The sequence below is a fragment of the Zootermopsis nevadensis genome, unplaced genomic scaffold, assembly GCF_977971745.1.
Source record: "Zootermopsis nevadensis isolate Lab colony 2312 unplaced genomic scaffold, Znev_1.0 Znev_ptg000017l, whole genome shotgun sequence".
In the NCBI taxonomy this organism is placed as follows: domain Eukaryota; kingdom Metazoa; phylum Arthropoda; class Insecta; order Blattodea; family Termopsidae; genus Zootermopsis; species Zootermopsis nevadensis.
The window spans coordinates 9,181,682-9,206,377 of record NW_028259149.1 but is presented as its reverse complement, the minus strand read 5'-3'; the positions used below and the strand labels follow the sequence as shown (position 1 = coordinate 9,206,377).

General features: G+C 34.9%; 1 protein-coding gene across 4 annotated transcripts in view; it reads left to right on the top strand.

Moving 5' to 3' along the window:
* Positions 1 to 24,696, top strand: part of Shab (potassium voltage-gated channel shaker cognate b) — a 138,220-nt gene that overhangs the window by 104,872 nt on the left and 8,652 nt on the right. For 3 of the 4 annotated variants that reach the window (XM_087350348.1, XM_087350345.1, XM_087350346.1), the window contains exons 5-7: positions 4,727 to 4,810; positions 21,437 to 22,042; positions 22,474 to 22,651. In XM_087350348.1, the coding sequence (XP_087206474.1) occupies positions 4,727 to 4,810; positions 21,437 to 22,042; positions 22,474 to 22,651 (868 nt within the window). The remainder of the gene's footprint in view (positions 1 to 4,726; positions 4,811 to 21,436; positions 22,043 to 22,473; positions 22,652 to 24,696) is intronic. The other variant, XM_087350349.1, reaches the window with a different exon arrangement.

Sequence of the window (24,696 nt, the reverse complement as noted above, 5' to 3'; positions counted from 1 at the left end):
TTGAAATGCCATGCCGCGATGTGACTGGCTATTCCACACATCTTGCTTTCTTTCTGTTACTTCCTCAAGCTTTTTGCAGTACATATCTTGAGCATGGACTCCTCATTGCTGCCTTAACTATGTGTTGGCTAGTAAGAACAGCATGAAGAAGGATCCAGAAGTTGGATTTCAGGTTTTCACGGCGGTGAGTTCGATGGCTGTCTTCTGGTATATAGCGCCGTGTAGTCTGGTAGATGTTTACCGACACTTCAGAGGCCCTCCGTCCTCAGGGAATCGCCCTGATGATGGAGGCAGCAAGGATCTCTGAAACGCTGTAAATTTCTACCAGACCATACGGAGCTACAACCTAGAAGACAACCATCTTAAGCCAGAGGTTAATTGCAGTTAGCCTGTTAGTATTTATTTTTAAACTATTAACGCTTATGTTGTGTGCATATATTTACTTCATACTAAATTTCAGTTTAATTAAAATTAGCTGTCTCCGTTCTTTTAAAATATTTCATACGACTTTGTGCTTTTAAATGAACTTTATTAATATAGCATGTATTTTTGTAGCACTCCATAAAAATATGTAACACGTACGTTTTCAGAAGTTTTTATTTACGCCCTTTGTTCCACAAGATTTTATGCTCAATTTTTTTGTTTGTTGAAGAAGCTTTTAATTTCTCGCAGTCGCTGCCAAAATGATGTATATATTTGTGATTATTTTCAACTTACGTATTTGTGAAATAACATTGTTGCTCCAGACCTGCTTTTGTTCATATTCTGTTTTATGTCAATTATCATTATCTTTGTACTTGTGCATCCATATTTTTCACTTAAAATATATAATTTCCTTTCAATTTAACCTCTTTTTTTTTTGTTACATAATTACTCATTGTACACTTCGGTAAAAAGTTCAAGACACTCTGACACTGACATAATATTTTCTCATAAGTCGATTTTACAATTACAAATCTAAATTCTGCATTCTTGGCGGCAGTGTTCGTATTTATGACGTATTATTTTGATACGAGATTTCCTGGCTGTTGTACTGTAAATAAAGCTGCAATCTTCGTTTATTACCCGGGTCTCGTGCTGGTTCAAGTGTATACTGTCTTTCCTCCATGAAATGCGAAAGTTTAGTTACGAAATAATGTTTAGCAGAGTTAGTATTTTATATTTTTTCCAATGAAACTATTCATCAAAATGCTCGATCCACATCCACCACTGAGTGCATGGGTGGCGAAGGCAGTTCTGAGGTACAAGTTTATTTGGTTTTACTTCTGGGATCTGGGATTTCATTCGGCGTTTCACTTTACGGGTGCGTCTTTCATGTTTCATCCGTCTCAACAAGGAGTTTTCCTTTCTGAAGCCATATAAAGCAAATGCGTACGTAATCCCACTGAGTCGTCTGTTGGAATCGGCTAGTGGATTCAATACGTCGCGTTGCTACTGTCTTCAGGCGATCTCCGAATGTTTATTTGACGAGAAACCAATGTTTTTTTATTAGAATTGTTTGTAAAAGTGACCGAAACTGGTCGGCTGCCCTAAGATAAAGGACAGGAAGCAATATTTTGCTCAAGACACAAAGAAAAAGATTTGTCTGTGCTTTCTATCTGCCATAAACACGCTTATCACACATGCTTATGTTACAGTTATGTATTATAAAACGTAACTTTCAAATCATGTGTATTTTGTGTGATTTTAACCGATTAACGTTGCCCATTTTTTCTTGAGCATGTAATTCACTTGCTTTGGATTTACTTAACATTATAAAATTCAAACTAGAAGTGTTCTTCTTGTAACAGCTTTCATTTAACGCAGCGCATGAACAACGCTTCCATTGTCCCTGTCTTCAGGAACACGCGAGTTAAAGTAATGAGATGTTAGAGATGTTGATACAGATATTTCAGATGGCGGAATTCATGTTATTTCCTTAATGAAATCTAAGGAAATTATTCTATCTTTATTATGAATGCTGTTAGAATTTTGTGGTTATGTACACTTTTCAGATTGAGAATATACCACCTTTTTTATGACATGTATATTTAAGAAAATTTGAAGAAAGTTTAATATTGCAACAAAATTCGTAAGGAAAAGTGAACTCGGAGTCAACAGTGAAATGGTTATATTGTAAATTGGGGTAAGAATTGAGCAATCATCTGAGATCTGAAGCATAAGCGAGATAAGTATCTGAAATAGATAAATAGAAGATCATAAAAAAATTTCAGCCGAAGTGACACTTGTCATGTCTTATTTGAGCTGGTTTCCAAGAATCTGCCTTTTAGTATTGTCATCTGTGCGGACACTGTTACAGTTATATCTAACCAATGACGTCGACATGCCAGTCAGTGTTATTTATTTGCACTCTACCTAGGTTACAGTGGCTGCATTTACCCTCTCACGCATTCACGTTATGTATCTGTTAATATAAGAGAGTTGAAGCCAGTCTCTGAATTGAGGTAATGGGTAACACTGCAGTAGGCAGAATGACAGGTGGAGGGCTTTGGTTAGCTCGGTGATGAACATTCGGGTTCCCTAAGCCATCTAGTTAGTTAGGCGGAATGACCGCGTCTTTGTTGAAGCAGTTTTTTTCAACTGTGGCTTTCGAGAAGCATCAACAGGACCGTGGCTCCACGAGAATGATTGTTCTGACCTGACCTGACCTGACCTAACCTAACTTTCTTGCACTCTTCATAAACTGTCTTATGACCTCTTTACCTGTAAGTATAGTCGTGCCTGCTTGGGCGTGTTTCTTCGTATGCCCATCATGATAATTTCTTCCATACTTACACTGCAATGTCAGAACATTTATTACTCTCTGTAGAATGGTAATAGCCCTAAACTCGCCTTCTTTAACGAATTCTGTTATATGTTTGCAGTGTTGTTATTTGTGTTATTTGTGTCGGAAAATTCAGAGCAAGGGTGTTCAAAACGTGGTTCTGGTATAAAAGCACGATTTCTTGAATTGAGTTTCTTAAAGTTGTCTTAAGATTCTGAATGCCAGTTCATAAATAATGCTTAAATAAAAAAGGTTTTCTCGTGTAAAATACACTTCTTAAAAAGTTGAGTACATCCTTGTTGAAACAGTATGTAATTTTTGTTTAACCGTGTCTGTCCTTGTATGTGTATGTGTAAGAACACACGTAATTTTATCTTATACACCGAATCATTACGCATATGCTTATTAAATTCAGTTCAGTTTTACAACATCGAATGTATTCATATCTTATGAACCAGAATTAAAGTTCACGTAGTAAATAAGAATGATATTTTCAAAGTTATAAAAACACACACTGAAATTCATAAGAAGAAACCGAAATTGTACTATAGCCTCCAAATTTTCTATAGTATTGCAGTATTTTAATCGCCAATTTATTTGCTGTTTGTAAATAATCTCACAACACACAAAAATTAAAGTTACGCATAAACATAGGACTTGGTAAAATAATGTCAATGCCGATAAGCAAAGTTCTTCATATTTATACTTACTTCACAATTCAGCAAACATTCATGCATTCGTAGGTCGATCTGAACCTCTGAGCTAGTAAAGCGTAGACTTCCTGAATATGAAGCAGGAGTTTTAATAACTCCGCCGCGATGTTTGGTGGTGACATACTTGCTCTGAATGTAAAATATTACATTTTTGCTGTTATATATGTGTGTATGTGCTGTTTGGTTTTAAGAAAATTGTTATTGAATGTTTGTTACGAATATAATTTGTAATTAAATAAGCCAACTAATACAATTTCTAATTAAATGTACTGATTCTGTACATTTAATATTCGACATGGCTTCCAAAAATAATCACTCTTTATTTTAGTACTGACAAATTAGTAATGATATAGATGATCTAGTGTCACAGGTAACTTCGTGATTCACTCAGTTTTATGAAGAATTTCATAATTTGCCTTGCAGACACTTATGTACGCTTCCAGCGATACAAATACTGAATATCCTTTTAAGAGAAAGTGTCTAAGGTATGGACCAGTTTGTAAATTTCTCCTTATTCTTCAAATACTTAATAACTGTGTGATTACGCACAGTCCTCTAACGTTGTGAAAAACTTCGAGTCTGTAATACCAACATATTTTTTAATATCACGCATAATTAAAGCGTAACTTTACAACGATACCGTTACATTATATGTTAAAATTGTGCTAAATAAATAATACCATATGCATTCAGTTATCACTAATTTATTAAATGTAATGTGTATTGGTTCGATTCAGTACATTAACGCTTTTCTTTTTGTAATAAGACATTTGGGATTTATTACAGCAGTTATAGAATAAATCTTAAACATTTTTGATAAATATTCAATTCTCGGATACTCTGTAAAAAAATACCCACATTAAATTTATCAACACTGGACTGTCTCAAGGGAATATTAAAGTCATTCTGAGTACATAACACACACGTTTATGTATGTTTCATTATAAAAGTCTTTTTGTACTTCTAAATGACAATCTGATAAGTAATTCAATCAAATTAGTTTTTCTAGTGCCAGTTTTTTTTTTCTTCAGTAGTTGAAGCTAATTTTGCACAAATTAAAATTACGTGAAGATTTTTCTTAGTCACTCAAATTTTCTTCTTCAGAATTATGTACCGAGGACTATATCAGCTTCAGGTGACATTCTTCTTTCTTCCATGCAGTGTTCGTACCCCCATGTCTCTACTTATTTCTGTCTCTTAGTGTCTTCTTGCTCTACTTCTTTTTTTTTCTTTCGATCTCTCTTTGTAGGACAACAACAAAAAAGTCGACAAGAAATTCGAGAAACTTGATGATTTCCCTAGTGAGTTCGAATGTTGCTTTTGCACCTCGAAGGTAGTATTGCGTTTTCCCTCTTTATAAATATTATTTGTATCTTAGAAATAGATAAGTAGACGAAAGCATTCTTAGAATAGCGCACTGGTGTTTCACTCAACAATTTGACTTGACTGAATGAAGCCGTATGTATCAAAACGACTTAGAAGTGTGTACGAACTGGATAATACGACTGTGTGAAATATGGTTTAAATCCAAATTTGATCTGTAACATGCCAAAGAATTATTAAGAAAGCTAGAATGTTCAAAATTTGAATCCCATAAATATAATAAATCGCATACTCTTAAGAAGCAGTACTGTTAAATAGACCGATATATTTTCTAAAAATATCCACTGCGCTTCTGTGATTTCTTGATGATTTATTTTAACACATGTGACGTAAGTACTGTAACTTATGTTTAATTAATGTGATTTAACAAAATTAATATCTAAATTTAATATGCATGTGTTATTAGTATGAGTACATTCGAAATTTGTTTCGATGTTTGTTTGGGAGTTATTTTGTATGTTGTTGTATTACGTGGTTTTAACTCCATTTCTTGCCCTGTGCACTTTAGTTTGAAATTTGACATACTGAGGCAGTTGCGTGAAACACAATGTGTAAAACACTTCAGAAGATAACAGTGGAGCACTTTAGACTTGTATTTATATATGTAATTCTCTGCTGATATAGGTACGTTTCGAGTAACATGTCATGCGCTGTGGTTCTTCAGTTAAAATATCGTAATTAAGCACGATCCCAAAATTCAGAAATTATAATTACCGATTTGGAAGTTAAACTACCGAAAGGTGTTTCCGATAAATTTAAAAAATGCTTGTGTTCACAAAATTTATTTTATTAGGTTGTGTAATTATTACCATTTAGATATACCAACCAAGAAAGAAATGCTTTTTCTAGTGTCTAATTAAGTCTGAAAGTGGCATAAACTTGACATGCAATTATAAGAAATTAAGGCTGTTGACATGAATTTACTTTTGTTGTCTGATGATATTTAACGTAATTAAATTACATTGTGCTATATTTCACCGCCAATAAAATATTACATTATTCATAAATTCAAAAATAAATCGCTCCTAAAATTTAGGTAATCAGACTATAAAAAAAATTGTCTCTTAAGAGTGTGTCACATAAACATTTAATGTCAAGTTAAGTGAAAGTTTATCAGTGTAACTTTATGTGTACTGTACTGTCCTTTCCAATGTTCCAGGATTGCATGAGGATGCTATCAGTGCATGTTCTGTGCTGCATGTTCTGAATCTCTGTAGTACGGCAATTCAAATCCATGTATGTTATGTACTGTTTAAATTCTTTAGTCTTTCTTGACCTCACACAGATTCTGCAGCCATGTTCTTGACATGTACATAAACTCAGGAATGCTGCATGAATAGGCCTATCGCTTTAATCGTGCGGAGTGATACAAAGCCACCAACCTATTGTGTTCACTTCGTACGCGCTCCAATGAAAATCGTGACGTCACGTGGGAGCATTATTTATTCCTTTGGTATCCGATTAGAGAACTTTAAATTTTTCTCGCCTTTTTAGTTCCTTCGGCTGTGGGTCTAGAGTTTTTATTTTTTATGCGAGATTTGAGGTTCTCACTGCGGTCATTAAGTCCGTTTTATTCTTATGGGTTGTAACGCAATGTGGACTTCAAAGCGGATAAAAACGATTCCGAGGATAAGAGGGCATTTCTACCCAGAAGACCAACGTCGACATTAATTCTTTTGAGGCAGTTCGTCACGTTTTGGTTATATACGACTGTGTTATATACGATGCTTGGTGTTCTGCCTTTTGAAGTGAAATTTGGTAGTTTTACTGTCTACATCTTCAGGGCTGAAGCATCTACCGACCAGTCCACACAGCGCCAGAATCCAAAATAACATCATCTTCATCATGCTTATTGACGGTTGTACTGGAACACATTTCAGGGACGAAAGTTTTTATAAAATTGTCACGTATGGTCTCAGAACTTTTATGTCTAAGAACATTCAACACTGCACAAGTAAACTGGTTAAATTGTTTCAATATGTAACAGCATCTGGGACTTCTAGTTTAGCTGAATTCTTAGGATTCGGTGCCCCTAATATAAACGTTACGAAATCAAGGTATGTTTCAATTCGGCTTTCCAGGAGATTTCAGTTTTTTTTACAACTGGACGAAACAATTTTAAAATACATAACTCTGAAACGATAGACTAGTGTTTCTCTTAACTGTAACAAAGTTATTTCGTTGAAACTAATTACGCAGTTGATATTCAACGTATCTTTTAAAGTATGTCCGATGAAGCCAAGTCGAATTTGAAGGCCGTTTAGCCAAATACAATAGATACTGGCATCACGCTCCCAAGAATATCGAAGCACGTTTTGGCTCGTTTCCATTTTGTTGGGAGCGAGGTAGGCCTTACTTACACGTCACGTTTAATGTGTTAGTTTGTAAATACAGCTACTCAGAAACAGAACGAACTATTATTACTATGCATACAGAGCAGGCGCTTTCTTCTTTTCGAAAATTATTTGTTGGGTTTTCATAATAATTTCTCCCTATTTTCAGATTTAAATTTCTCGTACTTAAGATGTCTTAATTGTATTAATCTGCTGTTCTTTACTCACAATTTTCTTTCAGTTATTTAAGTGCTCCTTTTGGTAACTTTTGTCGCCTGTGAACATCCCACGGTCCAACTTAAACGGCTTTAGGTCCGAGCAGAGTTATGTGTTGAAATCCTTTTAGCGTTTCGATGACAATTACAGTTGTCTTCTTCACGGTAAATATCGTGGATAGGTGAAAGCAATATTCAGAGTAAATGGGTTGGAGGTAAAGTAAGTTAACAATTGTTTGTCGGCCTAGGAAGCCAATTGTCTGGGACTGGGGCTAGGAATAAAGACGGAGAGAAGAAATGCCACCCCTGTTAATGAGGAAACCAATGGAAATACTGAATTCTTGCACTACAGATCGTGCATTGTTTGAAGTAGGTACGGCCGTAACTTCAGCTGTTTATCACCGAATGAGCGTTAGTCACAGACAGACATTTCCTGCGTCCCGAAATGTCATCGTCAGTCTGTATTTTTGTCTTACTAGATTCTGCCTTGTCAGGATACGAATTGTTAAATGCTTCACCTAAAGAAACAAACGATTTCCATGCAAATTATTTTTCGAGAATAAACACTCGTTCTGCTGGGGTGAATAAACCATGTTCGCAGCTGCAGTTATTTTGCGCAACTGGCTTAAGCAGCGGCCTAGCTACCAGGGCGACCTTGACCTGAGTGTGATACGGGGGTGTACATGTTTCTGTGCAAAAAGAATGCGTTCAATCAAATATTTGTTTATATTTCTGAACGCGCTACAGTGTTGGAAGAACAAGTGATAATAGTTAATTATGATGGAAAATTAATTCATACTACAATTAATACATAATATAAAATTCGAATGTACTTTGTTTTTGTATCTAGCATCCCCAGGTTGAGTGTGATTGAAAATGCAAATGTTTCACTTTGCACTTCAAAAAATTCATGTTACTTGTATTTTAGTGTGTTTACTGTTAATAAATAAGTTTCAGTTATGCACACATCGAGCTAAAATATTTATGTACACATTTTCTTAAATATTATTTTATGTAAATTTCAATGAAAACGTTTAATATAATATTATAAACACAGGTATTTCCGATCGCTGCAAATGTTCAGTTCAGAAGTGGAATGAAGTAATAGCAACGTTTTCCTTCTTTGTTCTATTTTGAACGTGCTTCAGCGCCTTGTTTGACTTTTTCTACTTGCTTCACTGCCACTTCGTGTCTGTACTTCTCAATACGCCATCTCAAAGAGAAGTGAACCTTAATGTTCACAGTATTGTTTTCATGAAATGGTCTACAAGCAATGCATACGCTGTTAAAGACTGTGGTAAGCATAACCAGTCATACGAATACATAAGAAAGTCAACAGATTTGTTAATATCAGTTCGTATCTTGTTAAGGAAGTAAATATGGTATCCATCGATAAGATCAGTTTAAGAATCAAATTTGTTATATAACTGAAGTAAAGTAATACAGCTCCATCAGTTACCTACCTACCTAACTAACTAACTCCATGGTGCAGAATCCCTCTTGAGAATCTAATAATACACCCAGCTAATCGGAAACATTGCTTTACACTAAAACAACACTACTAGTGAGGTTTAATCAACATTTGCACTCACCACCAATATTTTGTGTTTCGTCACACAACGAATCAATTTAAAAACAATCTACAGCTAAAAACTGCATATTCATTTACATCTAGTCTAGAAAGCAACAGTGGATGAGAAATATTCTTCTCACTCTTAGTACTTTGATAACAGCATTGTTTATCGCTGTCTTACGACTTAACTTGGAGCTTCGGGTAATTAACTACTGCTTATTGTGAAATGTGTTCTCTGATATTTTTATGACTGATGTTATCTTCCCACGGTTTAAGTTTGCCATCTTGTAAGAATCTTGTGACCATCCATCCACTCGCTTCACAGCATGTCTCGTCATGTGTCAACACATATTCTGTCACAAACATTTGCTTAAGCAAGTACGATCACCATTACACTCGCCATGTCTTTCCAGAAATCTCAATATGATACAGATACAAGACAAGTGCACATGAACCGATAGTAATGTGTTGCTGTCCAGGTACATACGCGGGTTCCAGAATCTTATGGTATTTTCACAATTCAAATTACGAAATGCGCTCGACAGTTTATCATAAATACAAATTATTTCCGAACTCTGCACCCAGTAAGCCCAGAGCGTACGTGAATATCTTACAAAGAAGACTTGGCCTTGTCTTCATATTCGCTCCCATCAGTTGAAAATATACAAAGTATTTAGTGGCAGCGAGTAAGTACTAAAATACATTATAACCCTCTCTCCTAATTTGGTTACGAATAGCTTCCAGTATTGGCTTATTACTTCGATGATGCAAATTTGGAATTTACATGTCTACACTGAATACTAGAACTTATCATCAGTGTAGGACATTATCAGATACTGTTGTTGGTTATATGTAATATGTAAACTATACTTGAATAGGATCCTTGTAGATGGAGTACCTATACATTTCAAAATTTCATTACAGGATTAAAATTTTTAACATTTTAGCCATTTAATACACATTTTAAATATCATTTTTTTTACATTTTATCGACCGTCAGCGGTCAGGTGTTAAATCGAAACACGTGGCTGTAATGTAGCTGTCATTATTTCATAAATATTATGTAATGAATGTGTTGTGTAGACGGAAATAATACTTGTTATGAGTACAGAAATAACTAAAGTTTAATTTTTTAGCGAGACAGATATATGTCAGATAAAAAAGATTGCTAAACACTGCAAGCTCAGTAAGCAAATTTTCCATCAGCCTTCTTCTCTGACGAACCGATGATACATTTAAACCATATGGTTCAACATCCATGTTGGACATCAACGTTTGTAAATACCAGAACATTTTACTGGATAAAATTTGGAAAGAAAGTGTTTATATTTCTTCTCCATCCTTTAACATAGCCGCTTGCTAGAAGATGTAACACGTAAAACATAGAACACTAAATTCCTTTGTCAAATTAGTGTATCATTTTCATATATCTTCCTCTATTTACTGTCCATAAGAACGTTGTGTAAATTGAGTTAATAAATTAAAATTACACTGAAAATTTATATGATACTCTAAAACTCAACATTAATGTAAAGTTCTCATTGAGTAGGGTCATATAAGTCTTGGAACATTTTCTCCAACTCTGGCAGAATTTAAATCATAAATTTTAATGTTTCGGAAATAGTCAGACGTTTTATCACGTCTGAAGTAAATAATTCGCCATCTTCAGGCGCAATGGAGAACTAGCACGTCATTTTATATCGAACTTCAATATTATTTGAATATTTAAATATGTGCAGGAAAATATGCGCACTGAAATTCCGATGAAGTAAAAATTCACGAATGTTATTCCTTAACTTCAATTGAAATAATCTCGTCTGTAACGTTGACCGAACTTGCTACACTGTATGGGGGACACTGTTTCTCTTCTCTTCTGTGTTATTTGTCCGTCTGCTACACATGGCTTCTTCTTCTTATGGTATATCTTAACGTAATATTTCAGCAATAATTCAATAGGCCATTTCGTTTTATTGTATAATTTTGTTGTTGCTTTCTTTGTTTCATTCTTATTATGCTTCTAATAACAGCATTCTTAAATAAGAAACAATGAGTTTTCTAATCTGAGCCACAAAAATGTGGATATTGAATATGTGTAAGCAGTAGGATTAATTATAGCATAATTCCAACGATTAGACACTGTATGAAGATGAAATATGATTATTCTTAACAAGAAAGCTTATATTTCAGTCTGACATACCATGTCATCTTAATTAAAATAAACAAATATAATTATGAATAGAATGATACTCCTATTTCAAGAAATGTGTCTGTTATTTTTATGTTGAGGGTGTTTAGATAAATTGTGGATATTTTATTATTTTGATAATTATATTAATAGCGAACTTTGTGATTGAATGTTGTAAGTAACGAATTATAAATCGATCAGTTATATAAATATTCTAAATGAATCAATAATGTTGCTAGATTTTTAATTTTACTGGAGGAATAAAATTGTTTCGACGTGGACGCGTGATAGCTGCTTGATTTTCTCAATGTATTTTTTGTTTTGTTCCAACATGGGGTACTATGAATCATTACTAGACACAGACCCTTTTCAAATACATTCCAGTACACTCATTTATAAACGTCTTCAGTCATAACATTGTTTATTGATAACAACATAATGTGATCTTACTGTGTTGGTCTGCAGTTTTTATATTATTTATTTTATATCTTGTACATAAAACATGTGCAGTAATTACAATAATTCTACCTGAACAGACAACATTCACTAGAAAATTAACTCAAGAATAATGCAAGAAACATTCCGCTTCATATCAACAATTTCCTTAGATAACACTTTCTCGTTTACTGGGCACGAATCGTTTGTACGAAATATGTTCAGCTGCGAGCCAAGAATCTACACGAGTTCAGCACGACACTGAACTTACTTATTACACGCTTATCATTTTTATACAGTAATGTAACTGACACTTAATTACGTTGCTGTTTTAGTATTTTATTAATAGACCTTTATTTTCAGTCTTATCACAAAATATGGTCGACTTTGCAGAACATTATTTTCCTCACTAATGTTTATTAATTAAGGGCATTTGTTTTCGACGTCTTTATTTTTCCAGTGATCAGCTTCGTATATTTTTAACTTTATTGTCAGCGATGGTGTAAATCCAACAGGATCTCACTACACGAACTTTGAGAAGGTCCAGGGTTTCATCCTAATGGCCATCAGTAATCGCATAAAAAGTACACAATAATTCTGTCAGCAACCAATCACTTTGAAACGAGAACAGAGCCAAATGCAGCTCAGACAATAGTCAGTGACGAACATAATATTTATATGAAATTATTGCGTTATAATTACAGTCTGATAAATATTAAGTCACTGAATTAACCACATTGATTTATTTCGTTCTATAAGATAATTTACATCGCCAGGAATCGAATGTGATTGTCTGTGACCGACTGTCTCGGAAATAAATATAAATAGTCTTTGAAAGCGATGCAATCAGTGACGATTAGTCCAAGTTAAATTACAAAAATAATACTAACCTGTATTGATAATGAATTTCGTATCCTTGTGTGGAGTATCCTTATTAAGGAATTGTTTTGACATAAAATTATCACTCATCACTGTTTATATCATTGAAAAAATAACGTACTGCATAGTCGATCATGTTTTGTTAGGCCTAAACAAGTAATTTTATTTACACTACATGTCTCTCGCTGAGAAACCGAAAAGCGAGTGGATTTGGTTATAGGATTACAACAAAATTGAAAAACTGGACCGGTGTGATGCATTGCAGGGGCATAAAGACGATGTGGAGTTCGATCATGAAGGGGAATGTATCCCTCTGCGTGCCAAACGCGCTTAACAACGTGTTCCATTGTCCAGCAGTCAGACAGTGAGGTGAGTGACCTGTCACGAGGACAGTTTATTGATATCACTAACCATGCACTGGATGTTGCAGATAACCAGCGCTTGAGAGTGTGCGGGTTGCTTTTTACTCCTGTACTACAAACCACCTTCTCCCCTTCGCTGAATTTTCTGTGCCAACACAACCGAGAACTGAGTTCAAGCCGCCAATGTTCTTCTAAAACAATTTACACCTTTTATTTTCCTTGAATTAACACCTGGAGTTATTTGGTTTCTTACTCAGAATATTTGACGGGCTTTCTTGAAGGAATATTTTGGAAAAATTAGCCATTAAAAAATATCTAAATGATTAAATGTTAATTTGCATGTTTTATAATTTATTTAATATGGTGCAATTTGAAAAGTTATTTGCATGTTTATATCGAAATTTTCTTCAAATTAAAGTACTCGGTGGCCAGTTTGTTTGGGTAGGTTTGCTTTTAATTTTTCAAGAACGGAGAGAATTGATGTGATATAGTTTGTAATTTTTAGCGTAAAAACTATATTTTAAAAAAACTGATTGTTTTTTACATGAACGTATGAAATAGCTTTTACATTTCCATCGCGTTATTCATCGAATTCTGTGCAATTTAAACTGGCCGACTGACGTGAGGTCCCATTACAAAACTAAATTTTAGCCCTTTTGTTTATTCATATATTTGTTCGTGTGATAATATAGAGATTTAATTAATGTTTGGGTATTCTTATTCATTCGTCAAACGAACATGCATTTTATGTCGTGTGTGTTTGAGTTCTGGGTTTAGTTGGAAAATTTTATTTCTTCATGAAGACCCGTCAATGGTTTTGAAGTATCCGATCGAGCTGTTTATTTTATACTTGATTACATATATTATCAATAAAATGTTATGTAAGAGTGAAATTACGTTTAAAATAGCAGTATATCCTAACAAAGTACCAACCAGAATAAGGCATAAAATATTTCAAGTGTGTTTATAGAATACATATAAAAAGTAATACTAAATTGTCATAAATAAATGTCATTAAGATATCCTGAAAATAGTGTGTATAGAATTAATATGAAGATTCACGCCTCCAGTATATATTATGCATTTTATTTTAGGAAATGTTCAATAAAATAAAAAATGTCAGTTTCAAAACTTCAGATAGCCAAGTGATATGGCAATGCGTCCTAACTGCGATAAAGACATAAGAAGTCAGTCTCTATTTGAAATAAATGTACCCTTCGAAACATGCCATTGTTGTTTAGTAGGAAATTAAAGGCGGTCCCCGGAAATGAACGATCACTTATTGTAGCGTTACTGATATCTACTATCGCAAGTGACGTGAGCATTTCGTATAGCTCTTGCGGCATATAATTGGTTCAGAGTACAGACATTGCTTTGGGAATGTTGGTAACGTGTTTAAAACACACTTTTTGCACGTAATTGCACTCTTTCATATCGTAATAAGTTTAAGTGACGAAATTGCCAGTAATCTAGGCTGTAGCTGTTTTAAACCATCGTAAACATACAGCACCTTTATAATTAACTTTAGTACCGTTTACCACCTCTCTGAGAGAAGTTATTTACGTTTCATTGAATCTAAAACTGGTGTGAAATGTTTTATTGAATCTGTGCTTCATGTTGCATCGTTGCTAACTTTATTATCACCTGTTTCTGTGTTAGTTTGCAGGCTTCGTCTCTTTGTGAAAAAATCGTCTGGTGGCACAGCCTTTTCTATTCCATCACCTTCTAACACTTGTAACTTAATACTTTATAGGTCAGTGGTAACTGTGTATACCACTTGGTTTCTAGCTCATAAATTGCATGCCGTTCACGGAGTTTATTTATGGGTCTCATTTTCTTCTCACAACAAATAAACATTTTCTTATACATAATTAACATAGCTTATATCTTAATTGCATCCTGCTTGTGTTCCTCAATACAATACTTTTATTTTCCGTCGTTTCACAAGCTTATTGTTAAAATCACATAAAATTGTTACATTTTTAAAATTTTAAAAATGTAACAATTTTATGTGAAATTTTATGTGATTTTAACAATAAGCTTGTGAAACGACGGAAAATAAAAGTATTATAATTAACATACTTAATTTGAAACTTTGATATGGTGTTTTTTCTTTGCAAGTGAGAACTAAATATTATTTGAATGAGTTTTGCCCTTAAAATAATCAGTTTATAAAGTAATTCTATCAAGGCTTTTGTCCCTTTGTTTCGTAAAACTACAAGATATTTTTCTTCTGTTCTTAAATTACGTCGCCAGACACCATTTTAAAACATTCCATTAGTTCATAGTTTATGAATTAATGCACATAGATTGTAATAACCATCATACACACACCAAAGTGCATAAGAATTTATAATATTTTGCTATGTATTCAAATTGATAACCTCTCGTAAACGGAGAAGAGTTTAAATTGTTAAAAACTAAAACATCATCACTTATAAATTATTCTGACTCAGAGCAGTCATTTTCTCATTTATATTGGCTTTTTCTTATGATAGCTAGTGTTCGTTATCAATTATCCTTTTATGAAAACCAAATTCTTCATTACAAAATTTATGTTTCATAAATTTATTTAATACAACCATGAATTTACTTACAATGGACAGTTTTAGAAGAAATCGTATAGACGTTTAATTATGATTATTAATTAAGCCACTTACTATGTGTGTGATGTCATATCAACATGTCAATGTAACTGCTTGGCTTTTAAATATAAATGCTTAAGTCCGTCCCAGATGTCTTAATATCCATGTTGTATGTGTTTTCCAGATCGCATTAACCACCTGATACGCCTCGTTTCAATATAGATTTTGAAACTTGAATGTCACAAGGCTTTCATTGGTTCTGTTATGTACTTCATGGTTATTTATTCTGAGTATTTAGAGGATTTGTTGACATTTAGACACACATACACTGACGCGTAAGGAAATTGTGCCTTTTATGTAAACACATACTCAAATATGTTAAATCCCACCAAACGTATTTGTAAATAGTTTACAGAGGATGTATTTTGTCTCCAGCTCTGATAATTAATACGGCTTATATGCACGCAAAAATGCACACATCTAACAGAGATTATTGCCAGGCTGACTGTAATGTATTTTTATTCACATTACACCTATCCCAGGTTGTGTATATAAAGTATGGAAATCTTAACATTTACAAGTGACGCAATTTTCTGCACGCAATTGCACGTTTCCTGAATTATAAAGACACTGAAATTTCTCGTAGCTGGTTGTTGACTGATAAATAATGAATTTGCCCTGAAAGTGAAGAACATTACTTTCACACAATTGGGTATCGCTAATTTAGGTCATACATTAATAATTACTTTATTCAATCCTATAACTTCACCCGTTGTTTGGTATTAATGTGATATTTGGTGGCTCATCTTAGGGGTTTATCACAGATTGAAGGCGTTTGAGAACAAAGTGGTGATTCCGTTTGGACTTAAGATGGGAGAAACATTGCGAAGGTGATGAAAATTTCATAATAAGGGCATTATTAATTTGTAGATTTAACAAAGTTAAATTTATTAAGCTCATATAAAGAGCGTTCGTGCTTAAATTGTGTATACCAAAACAGTAAAAGTGTTCAGTGTTTCTTGGGTTCTGATTAGACCTTCAAGCAGTACTGCCGGCTCTATACAAGGTTTTAAAAATATCCTAAAAAAATATTTACCCTGAAGATGACAACTGCAATATTTGCCGAAACGAGTAATTTTCAACATCCAATGCAGCTCATGCCCGGAATCCGACGTTTTACACTAAATTCCAGCCGCGAAAACCAAATGACCTAAACGAACACGCGACGTATAGTGAAATTCTGTAGGGCTACAAAAAATGTTAAGCTTCGGCCAGTGTAATAAAATACTTAGGTCATTAAATTTTTAGATTCTTGCAATGCAGTCACCAACTCCGTGTTGTAGAGCTGTCGGACAGTCACCTTCATCGCTTCAGAAGTTTCTATAGAAATTCCATACAATCAGAAAGTACATACGTGGGCAAACTGTGAGTACTTCGCATTCATTTCGCGTTGCGTTACGTATTTAACGCAGGTTAAGAATTGGCTCCTATGTAAATATTATTTTAAACGACTGTAGTAAATTATCCAATGATAAGAATATCGAAGCTCAGTGCTCTAGAAATTTTAATTTTCTAGACTGTTTTCCTTAAAATATGTGCACATACACTTGCTGAAACGATAGAAATTAGGAATATTTTTATATTAATTGAAGGGGCCTATACACGTGGCATCTGTACACTGTGTTAAGAACCACTTCTTCGGCTTCCAAATAGTGTTATAAAATATTATTTCCATGTTTGAATTTGTGGGTTTATTCTTGTAGGAACGCGATACTCGTTGATCTCATTTTAGAATTTTTTACTACGCTTAAATTCAATGCAATTATGTGTTTAATAATGGTCTACAGATAATATATTTTCCGTATTTTACCACATTTTCTTACGTACGTCTTGGAACTACATCAGCTGGTACAGACACATTAACATTTTCCACTTGGCGCTAAAACTATCTGAAAAATTTGTGCTTGTTGTTGCTTCACAGAAGCGAGGAAAGGCAAACTCTTTCAACAAAATTATTCTAGAGTCATCAGATCTTTCCGACATCACACAATAAAATAAACTTTTAAATGTTTACTCCAAAGTATAAATAACCATGAATGAAAGACCCGCTGCGTATAAAGTTACAGATACCATCAGTCTTCAGTTGTCTTCTTCCAATAATAGAGTGAGGAAATACAGATGGGAGGCCGATATTCTAGGCAACTCGACTAAACCCTATTGTCGACGGATTGCCGACTTAGCATCGAGGGAAACCAGGGTGGTTAAAGGAACCATAAGAAAGACAAGCCCATTTTACACAATCGGATTACTTATAAACAGATTGGTGCAAAAAGGGCTTATATAACTTTAATAATGTGCATGTTGCTAGTAGCTTAGAGCAGCGGTTCTTAACCTATTTTCGCCGGGACCCACATTATGATTGGGAGTCAGTATCGTGACCCATGGTTTAGTTTTTAATTAATGTATTTCATTTTAATAACTGTACTCTTGTCTACAAATTAAGTATATTATTTTTTATTAAACTGTAAGTAAATCTTACAAGATTAGCTACTTTTAAAAATTAATATTATAAAAATATGAGTAATTCTTATTGATAGTTTATTAGCTGGTAGTACACCAAGTCTTGGAAAAGCACAAATATTATAAGAACAACACAATTTTTTTAAAAAGTTGTCGGTATATTAATGAGGATCATGGTGACGTATAGGTTAAGAACCACTGTCTTAGAGCATGGCAGGCCTTCGAGTTACATGCCGGTATAGGGCCTGAAAGCATGAGTGGCTGAGAATAACACCTCTTGTAACCAGGAAGTTAAATCGTGCCTTAACATTGCTGAGGTCATCTGATGATGAAAGACATAATTGCGTGTTCCTTTTGTTCTTCTAATACTGGAAAGCTGCAAATTCTCCTCTCATTTCTGCGTCTTTGAAATTTCGTTTCTCATCTTAACAAAAGATCGTAGAGAAGACAGCGTTGTAAGAACAGATTGCTGAGAACAATATTTTAATTTAAGAGGGCGGAAGTAACAGGGAGACAGAAAAATTCCTGAGCGCCATGGTTTATATTTTTCGAAATATTATTAGGGAAATTAGATAAAGCAGGGTGTGATCGGTTGGGCATGTAGCACGTATGGGAGAAATTCAAACAAAATCTGCGTTGTGAAATTTTAAGGAGTACGTATACACCAATCGGCGATAATACTAAGATCGATCTCATAGGAATGTGGTTTGAATTGTATTAATCGTTAGGATAATATCCATTGATGGGATGTTGTGAACACAGTAACAAACTTTCTGGTTTCATAAAATTGAGGGAATTTCTTGACTAGCTGAACGAATATTAGCTTCCCTACAAGGACTCTGCTTTATAGAATCTGCAATTTATAACAAAAAATATTTTACCAAGATTAACTTTGTTTTTGACGCGTGCTTTTTCGTAATTTGTCGCCAGAAGTTAATCATCTTAGCAGTGTTGAACTTGGAATTCGTAATGTGAAGTAAAAGCCATTCATGCATTCTTATATAGCAGCACGCACCAGTGTATCTGAATTTAGTAACACACGTAGCAAGGAGCTCACTTTTTCCTGCACTACGTCAGTACACGTTGCAAAGGTAACATTTCTGCTTGACACTTAATTTACACGTCTAAATAACGTGCGTATGAAAAATGTGAGACAGGTGCGAAGTTTATAAAAATTCCAGTAGACAATAATTCCAACTTTTGAATAATATATTTTATTTTGAAGTTACCTACAGTGAAAAGTTATGTTTTGGTAACGACTTACGATCCTCCAAACACTCGATCAAATTCGTAATTAATATTCCCTTTAAGTCGTCCTAAATCTGTTCTGTAACAGCGTGCTATGACTTTGTTATGGCAACTGAATATACGTGTATTTCAGACAGCATGCATTCGCTCTTCTGTCACGTAGGCGAGATGTGATGGTGTTTCTGCAGATGGAAATTGTGCCTAATCCTCACACTTTTCATCGTCTTTTCTTCTGTCACTACATTTTTTACGTTTACATAAATTTAAATCTATGCTCTTAGGTAAGAAATTTACAAAGTTACCTCTGCAATGAAAGTACACGACGAATCACAAGGAGCTTATTCTACTTTTATGGTTTTACTGTAATTTTAATTTCATACTTATCGTGTTTCTTATTTTCTCTCTCCCGATTAAGATTTAATTGTCTAGTATGTATAGTAGTTCAGTAGAAATATCAGCTGCAATTTGCACACAAAAATTGTGTTAACACTGATTATATTTATCACAGTAATTATGTATAACAAAGAGAGGCTGCAGACATATATAAAAAAACTAAAGTTTTATCCGTAATATTAATAGAAAAATGTAAAAGGCTCGATTTAATTTTAGAAATTAAAATATTTTCAGATAAAAATTTTGTGTGCTGAAATCTGTTTTGCAATTTGAAATAAAGTTTTCTTGGCTGCGGGCTCTTTTAGAGTAGAAACAGCGCAACAATACAGCTGTGTCTCCATATTCTTCTACATGTTTAATGTTTTATTGCCTGCAGCATAACACATTAATTGACCTTTAAAGGCTATTAACCTAATATAGACACGTGTTTATATAGAGTGAGGAGTTCTATATATGGTAGTGCATATTGTCTTCACCGAGATCGAACTGCATAAAATGGAACTGTTGACTGCCACTAAGTATTTTTGACACACAATTTATGGTCTGATTTATATTACTCAATTTCTGGTACGTATTTATGATTTGAATTTTTATTCAAATAGCTCTTTGGACATAAAGTACGATTATATTTTGCAGTATTGTTTTAGTCCACAACTTCTCAATTCTCTTGCAAATGTCAGTTTTCTTTCAGGCTATTAAAACATTTGGATGCAAATACATTGTTCACTTTTATATTTAGTTTTTAAAAGTTTGATTTTTTCGTTACAGTAAGTCAGTGAAGAAAACACGTGTTCAGTGTTCTCCTATGTAGGGAAAAACAATGCTTTAGAATTAAGCAGTTAATCGAGAATAAGTAATTTGGCTATTAGTCGGCCTGTACAAAAAGTAACAGCGAAAATTCAATATGAAACTGGGAATAGATAGTTTCTTCCGTCCAAGATGGTCAAAACGTATAGTGATATATTTGTGTGTTCTATAGAAAAGTGGCGCAAAATTGGGCCAAATTAAAGGGAACAATACAAAAGTCAGTTGTAATTTGTGACGTGTTATACGAAACTTGTTTTATTACTGTTCGCAGATTTCCTTAGTGTACAAAATTTACTAAAAAGTCGACTCAACTAAATTTAAAAATAAATTTGAGTTGGTAAATTTTTGTCACAGGTGTTTTACTGAAGGGATTGTGTTAGAATGTTAGAGAGATTTGTATGTTATACGCGATCAGATAATGTGAGTGTTTAAGAACAGGGAGCTGAAGGGAGTATTTATAGATTGACGTTGTATATATTTACATTTAGAGGAAATTCGTAATTTGTACTTTTCTTATACTATTGTCGTGATGAGATATGACGGGCATTTGGCACACATTGAACAAAAGCACTTCTTGACCTATTCAGTGGAGCCACTGGTGGTTTGAGACAGAAAAAGTTTGTTGTTCTGATTTTAGGTTTTACGAACACATGCGGATATTGAGTCCATGTATGTCATGAGGTTTTTATTTCCTACTCTGTAAAAATGTATTTCAATTTTCGCATTACCATAAAATCACTGCACACATAAGTTTCTGTTTTAATACTAAGCGTAATAAAAATCTAGAGGCAACATATGAAGAACTTCGAAATTTAGAACTCATATGGTTGTATTAAAAACATTAAGGATTCAGACTGGAAGGGCTTTCCTGGTTTCAGTCGAAGGTACTTTAGTTAATTTAAAATAAATTAATTTGTTAGACCAATTTTTCAATATGTATAAAATAGATTCTGATACTCCCGAAGTCTCAGACTGGTCAACATCTAAATAATTTCTTGATATTAATCTTCATTTCTTGCAGTTTCGTCTTCTTTCTTATAGGAATTCAAAGAATTTATTGATGCGGAATATCTAATGCCACTGCCGACGAGCGACTTTCGAAACCCAGTGTGTCTCGAGATGAAGAAACTGAAGAGCGGATACTGGGCACAAGCGGCTGGTGGCGGCGGCAATAACGTGCCGATGAGTATTGACCTGAGTGGGGCAAATAAGATCGGAGCCAACAACAATAACAACGGAGACCTCGGAAGCGTCGACAGTTCCGACACCTACGCAAGTTGCAACACGCATCCGTTCCACTCCCAAGGAGACCTTACGTCCGACATCATGGACCCAAGTTGTGCTATAGTGGACCTCGTGCTGGACAGCAATCTCTATGTGAATCCACTGGACAGCCAGAGGAGCACAGACAATAGTCCACTTCAGCAGCAACAGCAGCCTCTGGTGTTGTCTACTCTGCCGACAAGTAGAGGCAACATGGGGGTCGTCAAGAAGAGTGCGTCTGGGGACACGGCTCTGCGAAGTCTGGGCGCTTCCCCCATGGAAGAGTCCTTCAAGGGATTTGGTGTCGTTGCGTCTGAGAGGGGGAGCAGAGGCAGTCTTAATGACACTCCTCTTCCTAAACACAGGAAAACGAGGTTCCAGCAGGTACGTCAACTGGTTCTTAGTGTTTTAATAGTTTGGGAAGTTTTTGTCTTTGCGTTCTGTCAACAAGTTGAGTCCAATTGATTAACAGTTTGTCCAGTATAAGCCCTGTTTATAGTTATTCTAACCCTTTAAAGCTTATTGGCAACAGTATTTTCCACCCGTTTTACCAATAAAAAATTCTGCATTTTGCCTACAGACTGCATTTTATGGTTTGTATAATTCTCCTACTAAACAACGATATCATTGAACAACATTAATAGATTGATTCTTTTAGTCAGACTTCGATATAAATCCAACAAGTTAGAGCAGAGATTTCTGAGAATATTTTCAGGAAAAGGAATACAATTAAATGAATCCAAACTAACGCCAGAAGTCGAAAATATGGACTGTTCTTTGCAGCAGGCGTAAGTGACGTTGTTGTTTGTTGCTAGGGTGTTAAGCCTCGGACGAGGTTCGGGGAGCCAGAACGGGCAACGGGAGATTCCCAGGAGAGCCTTGACACCAAACACCGAGGTTCTAGCAAGAGGTCCAGCTTCATGTCCACGCGCAGCATCGCCTCGGCAACAAGACTCATCAACCAGCATCTGTTCGGGATTCAGACCCTCGGAGGTTTGACTGAATGACTTGCCCTTCTAGCTAGAATCACTGCCAACTAAAACACTGGATATTATAACTCTATGATCTTGGGTTATTTAACTAGGCTGTTTCAACTGCACAGGTTACACATCACTGAGCGAGATGGGAAGAAGATTGCGAGTCATACTTAGAACTACGCGATCGTGTTCTGTTTAAAAGTTCATACTATTCAAGAATTCATTGAAATTTTTTGAAGATATATCTGTCAAATTTGACGTAGTGAGGATCTGTATCAATTAAAATTAACAGAAAGACGCGTTATTATGTAGACCGAATGGTTTAAAGAAAAGCAGTCTTCCGAAGTTCTTAGCGGAGCTTAAAGTTATTCGTAACAAGTAAATCTGTGAAGATTTCTGTCTTCTGGGTTATTGCGCTGTGTAGTCTGGTCGATGTTAACCAACGTTTCAGAGGTCATACTGCCTCCGTCATCAGGGCGATGATCGCCCTGATGACGGAGGCAGTATGACCTCTGAAACGTTGGTTAACATCGACCAGACTACACAGCGCAATAACCCAGAAGACAGAAATCTTCATACTCACCGCTGTGAGAACCTCAAGTCTTACAAGTAAATCTGTATAGTGCACTTTTCCTCAAGTTAACTAAACATTTGTTTCTTCTATTCAAAGCATTACGAATTTTCTGAATTACTAATTTGTTCAACTTACTGGCACAACCACATGTTTTGTATGTGGTATCTTTTTTGCCTGGTTTAGCAATTTTTGAGCTCTTAACGGTATATATAATTATATTATGCACGATCCAATAACATTTTTTCGGGTGATCAGCCGCGTCAGATGGTTAAACAATGCGTCCGACGTTTCAGGAACCATCTGTATCCATCACCAGGGTTCTGACGCGGCTGATCAGCGGAGAAAATTTTATTGCGTTATGTCGCCTCGAAAGCTTAAAATAATATATTATGCAATCATATACCTACTACAGGATACTCAAATTCAACATCACTAATGTATTTGTATGATTTTCTTTCAGAGAATTAGACTGACTTGAAATACATTATAATAACTGTCTGAGAGAAACAAATGTGCGATACTCCAACGCAATACTCCTTTCCACACTTGTTTAAAAGTAAAGAAAAAGCTAATTACCGGCCCCATAGAAATCTACATAGAACTAACATTAACATAGAAGCATCTAAAATGCAGCTAGCAAAGATAAGGACGAGCTGATGCATCTTCCGAGCGAAGTTCACGCGAAGCACCGTGTTCAGCAAAAACGTGATTAGAATTCTGTTTAAAATGACGGGGCATTATACAGTTCTTCATAACCAATCCTCATCACGTGCACTGTTATCTGCACTGATAATTACCACTCACGGGTCGATCTCTACTCATACCCTCGACTGCCTCTTCACCCCAATTCGTCTTCATATAGCAACATCACGTGACTCCTGGGTATTACATTACCTTGTAGAACACACATTTTGCTGTACTATCTGAGGTGCCATCATCTTCATTTCTCATTACTCCTTCTAAAATAGTCTCAGAAGGAGCCGTATTATCAGATTTTCGGTCTTTTTATTCAGACTGTACGTTTATCAGCCACAGTCGTGCTTCAAGACCTAAGATGATTATAAAATGGTCGTTAGCGTTTATCGCTCGAACAGATATTTCCACCCAGAGATCACTCCTGCTCCAGAATGTGTTTTAGTCACAGGGATAGCATACGTGTTCAATCTACCTCTGCCTGTGGATGAAAGCACTTATAAGTAGTGAGAAGAAAAGAGAAGATGGCTACTACTATATTTAAGTGCTGTGCATAACGTAAGAAAACATTGTCTTGGTGTTTCATGAATAATCAACGCCTCATTGCTACAACGAAACTAAACTTGATATTATGCTTTTGACTACATCTGCACATACTTTGTCAGCTACAAGTAGTTTCTTCGTGAAATTATTCTTTTTTACGTTGCACCGTGTAGTCTGCTAGAAATTCACGGACGAATGGTGCTTACTGCTATCACAGGCTGATTACTCTGATGGTGGAGGCAGTAAGCAAC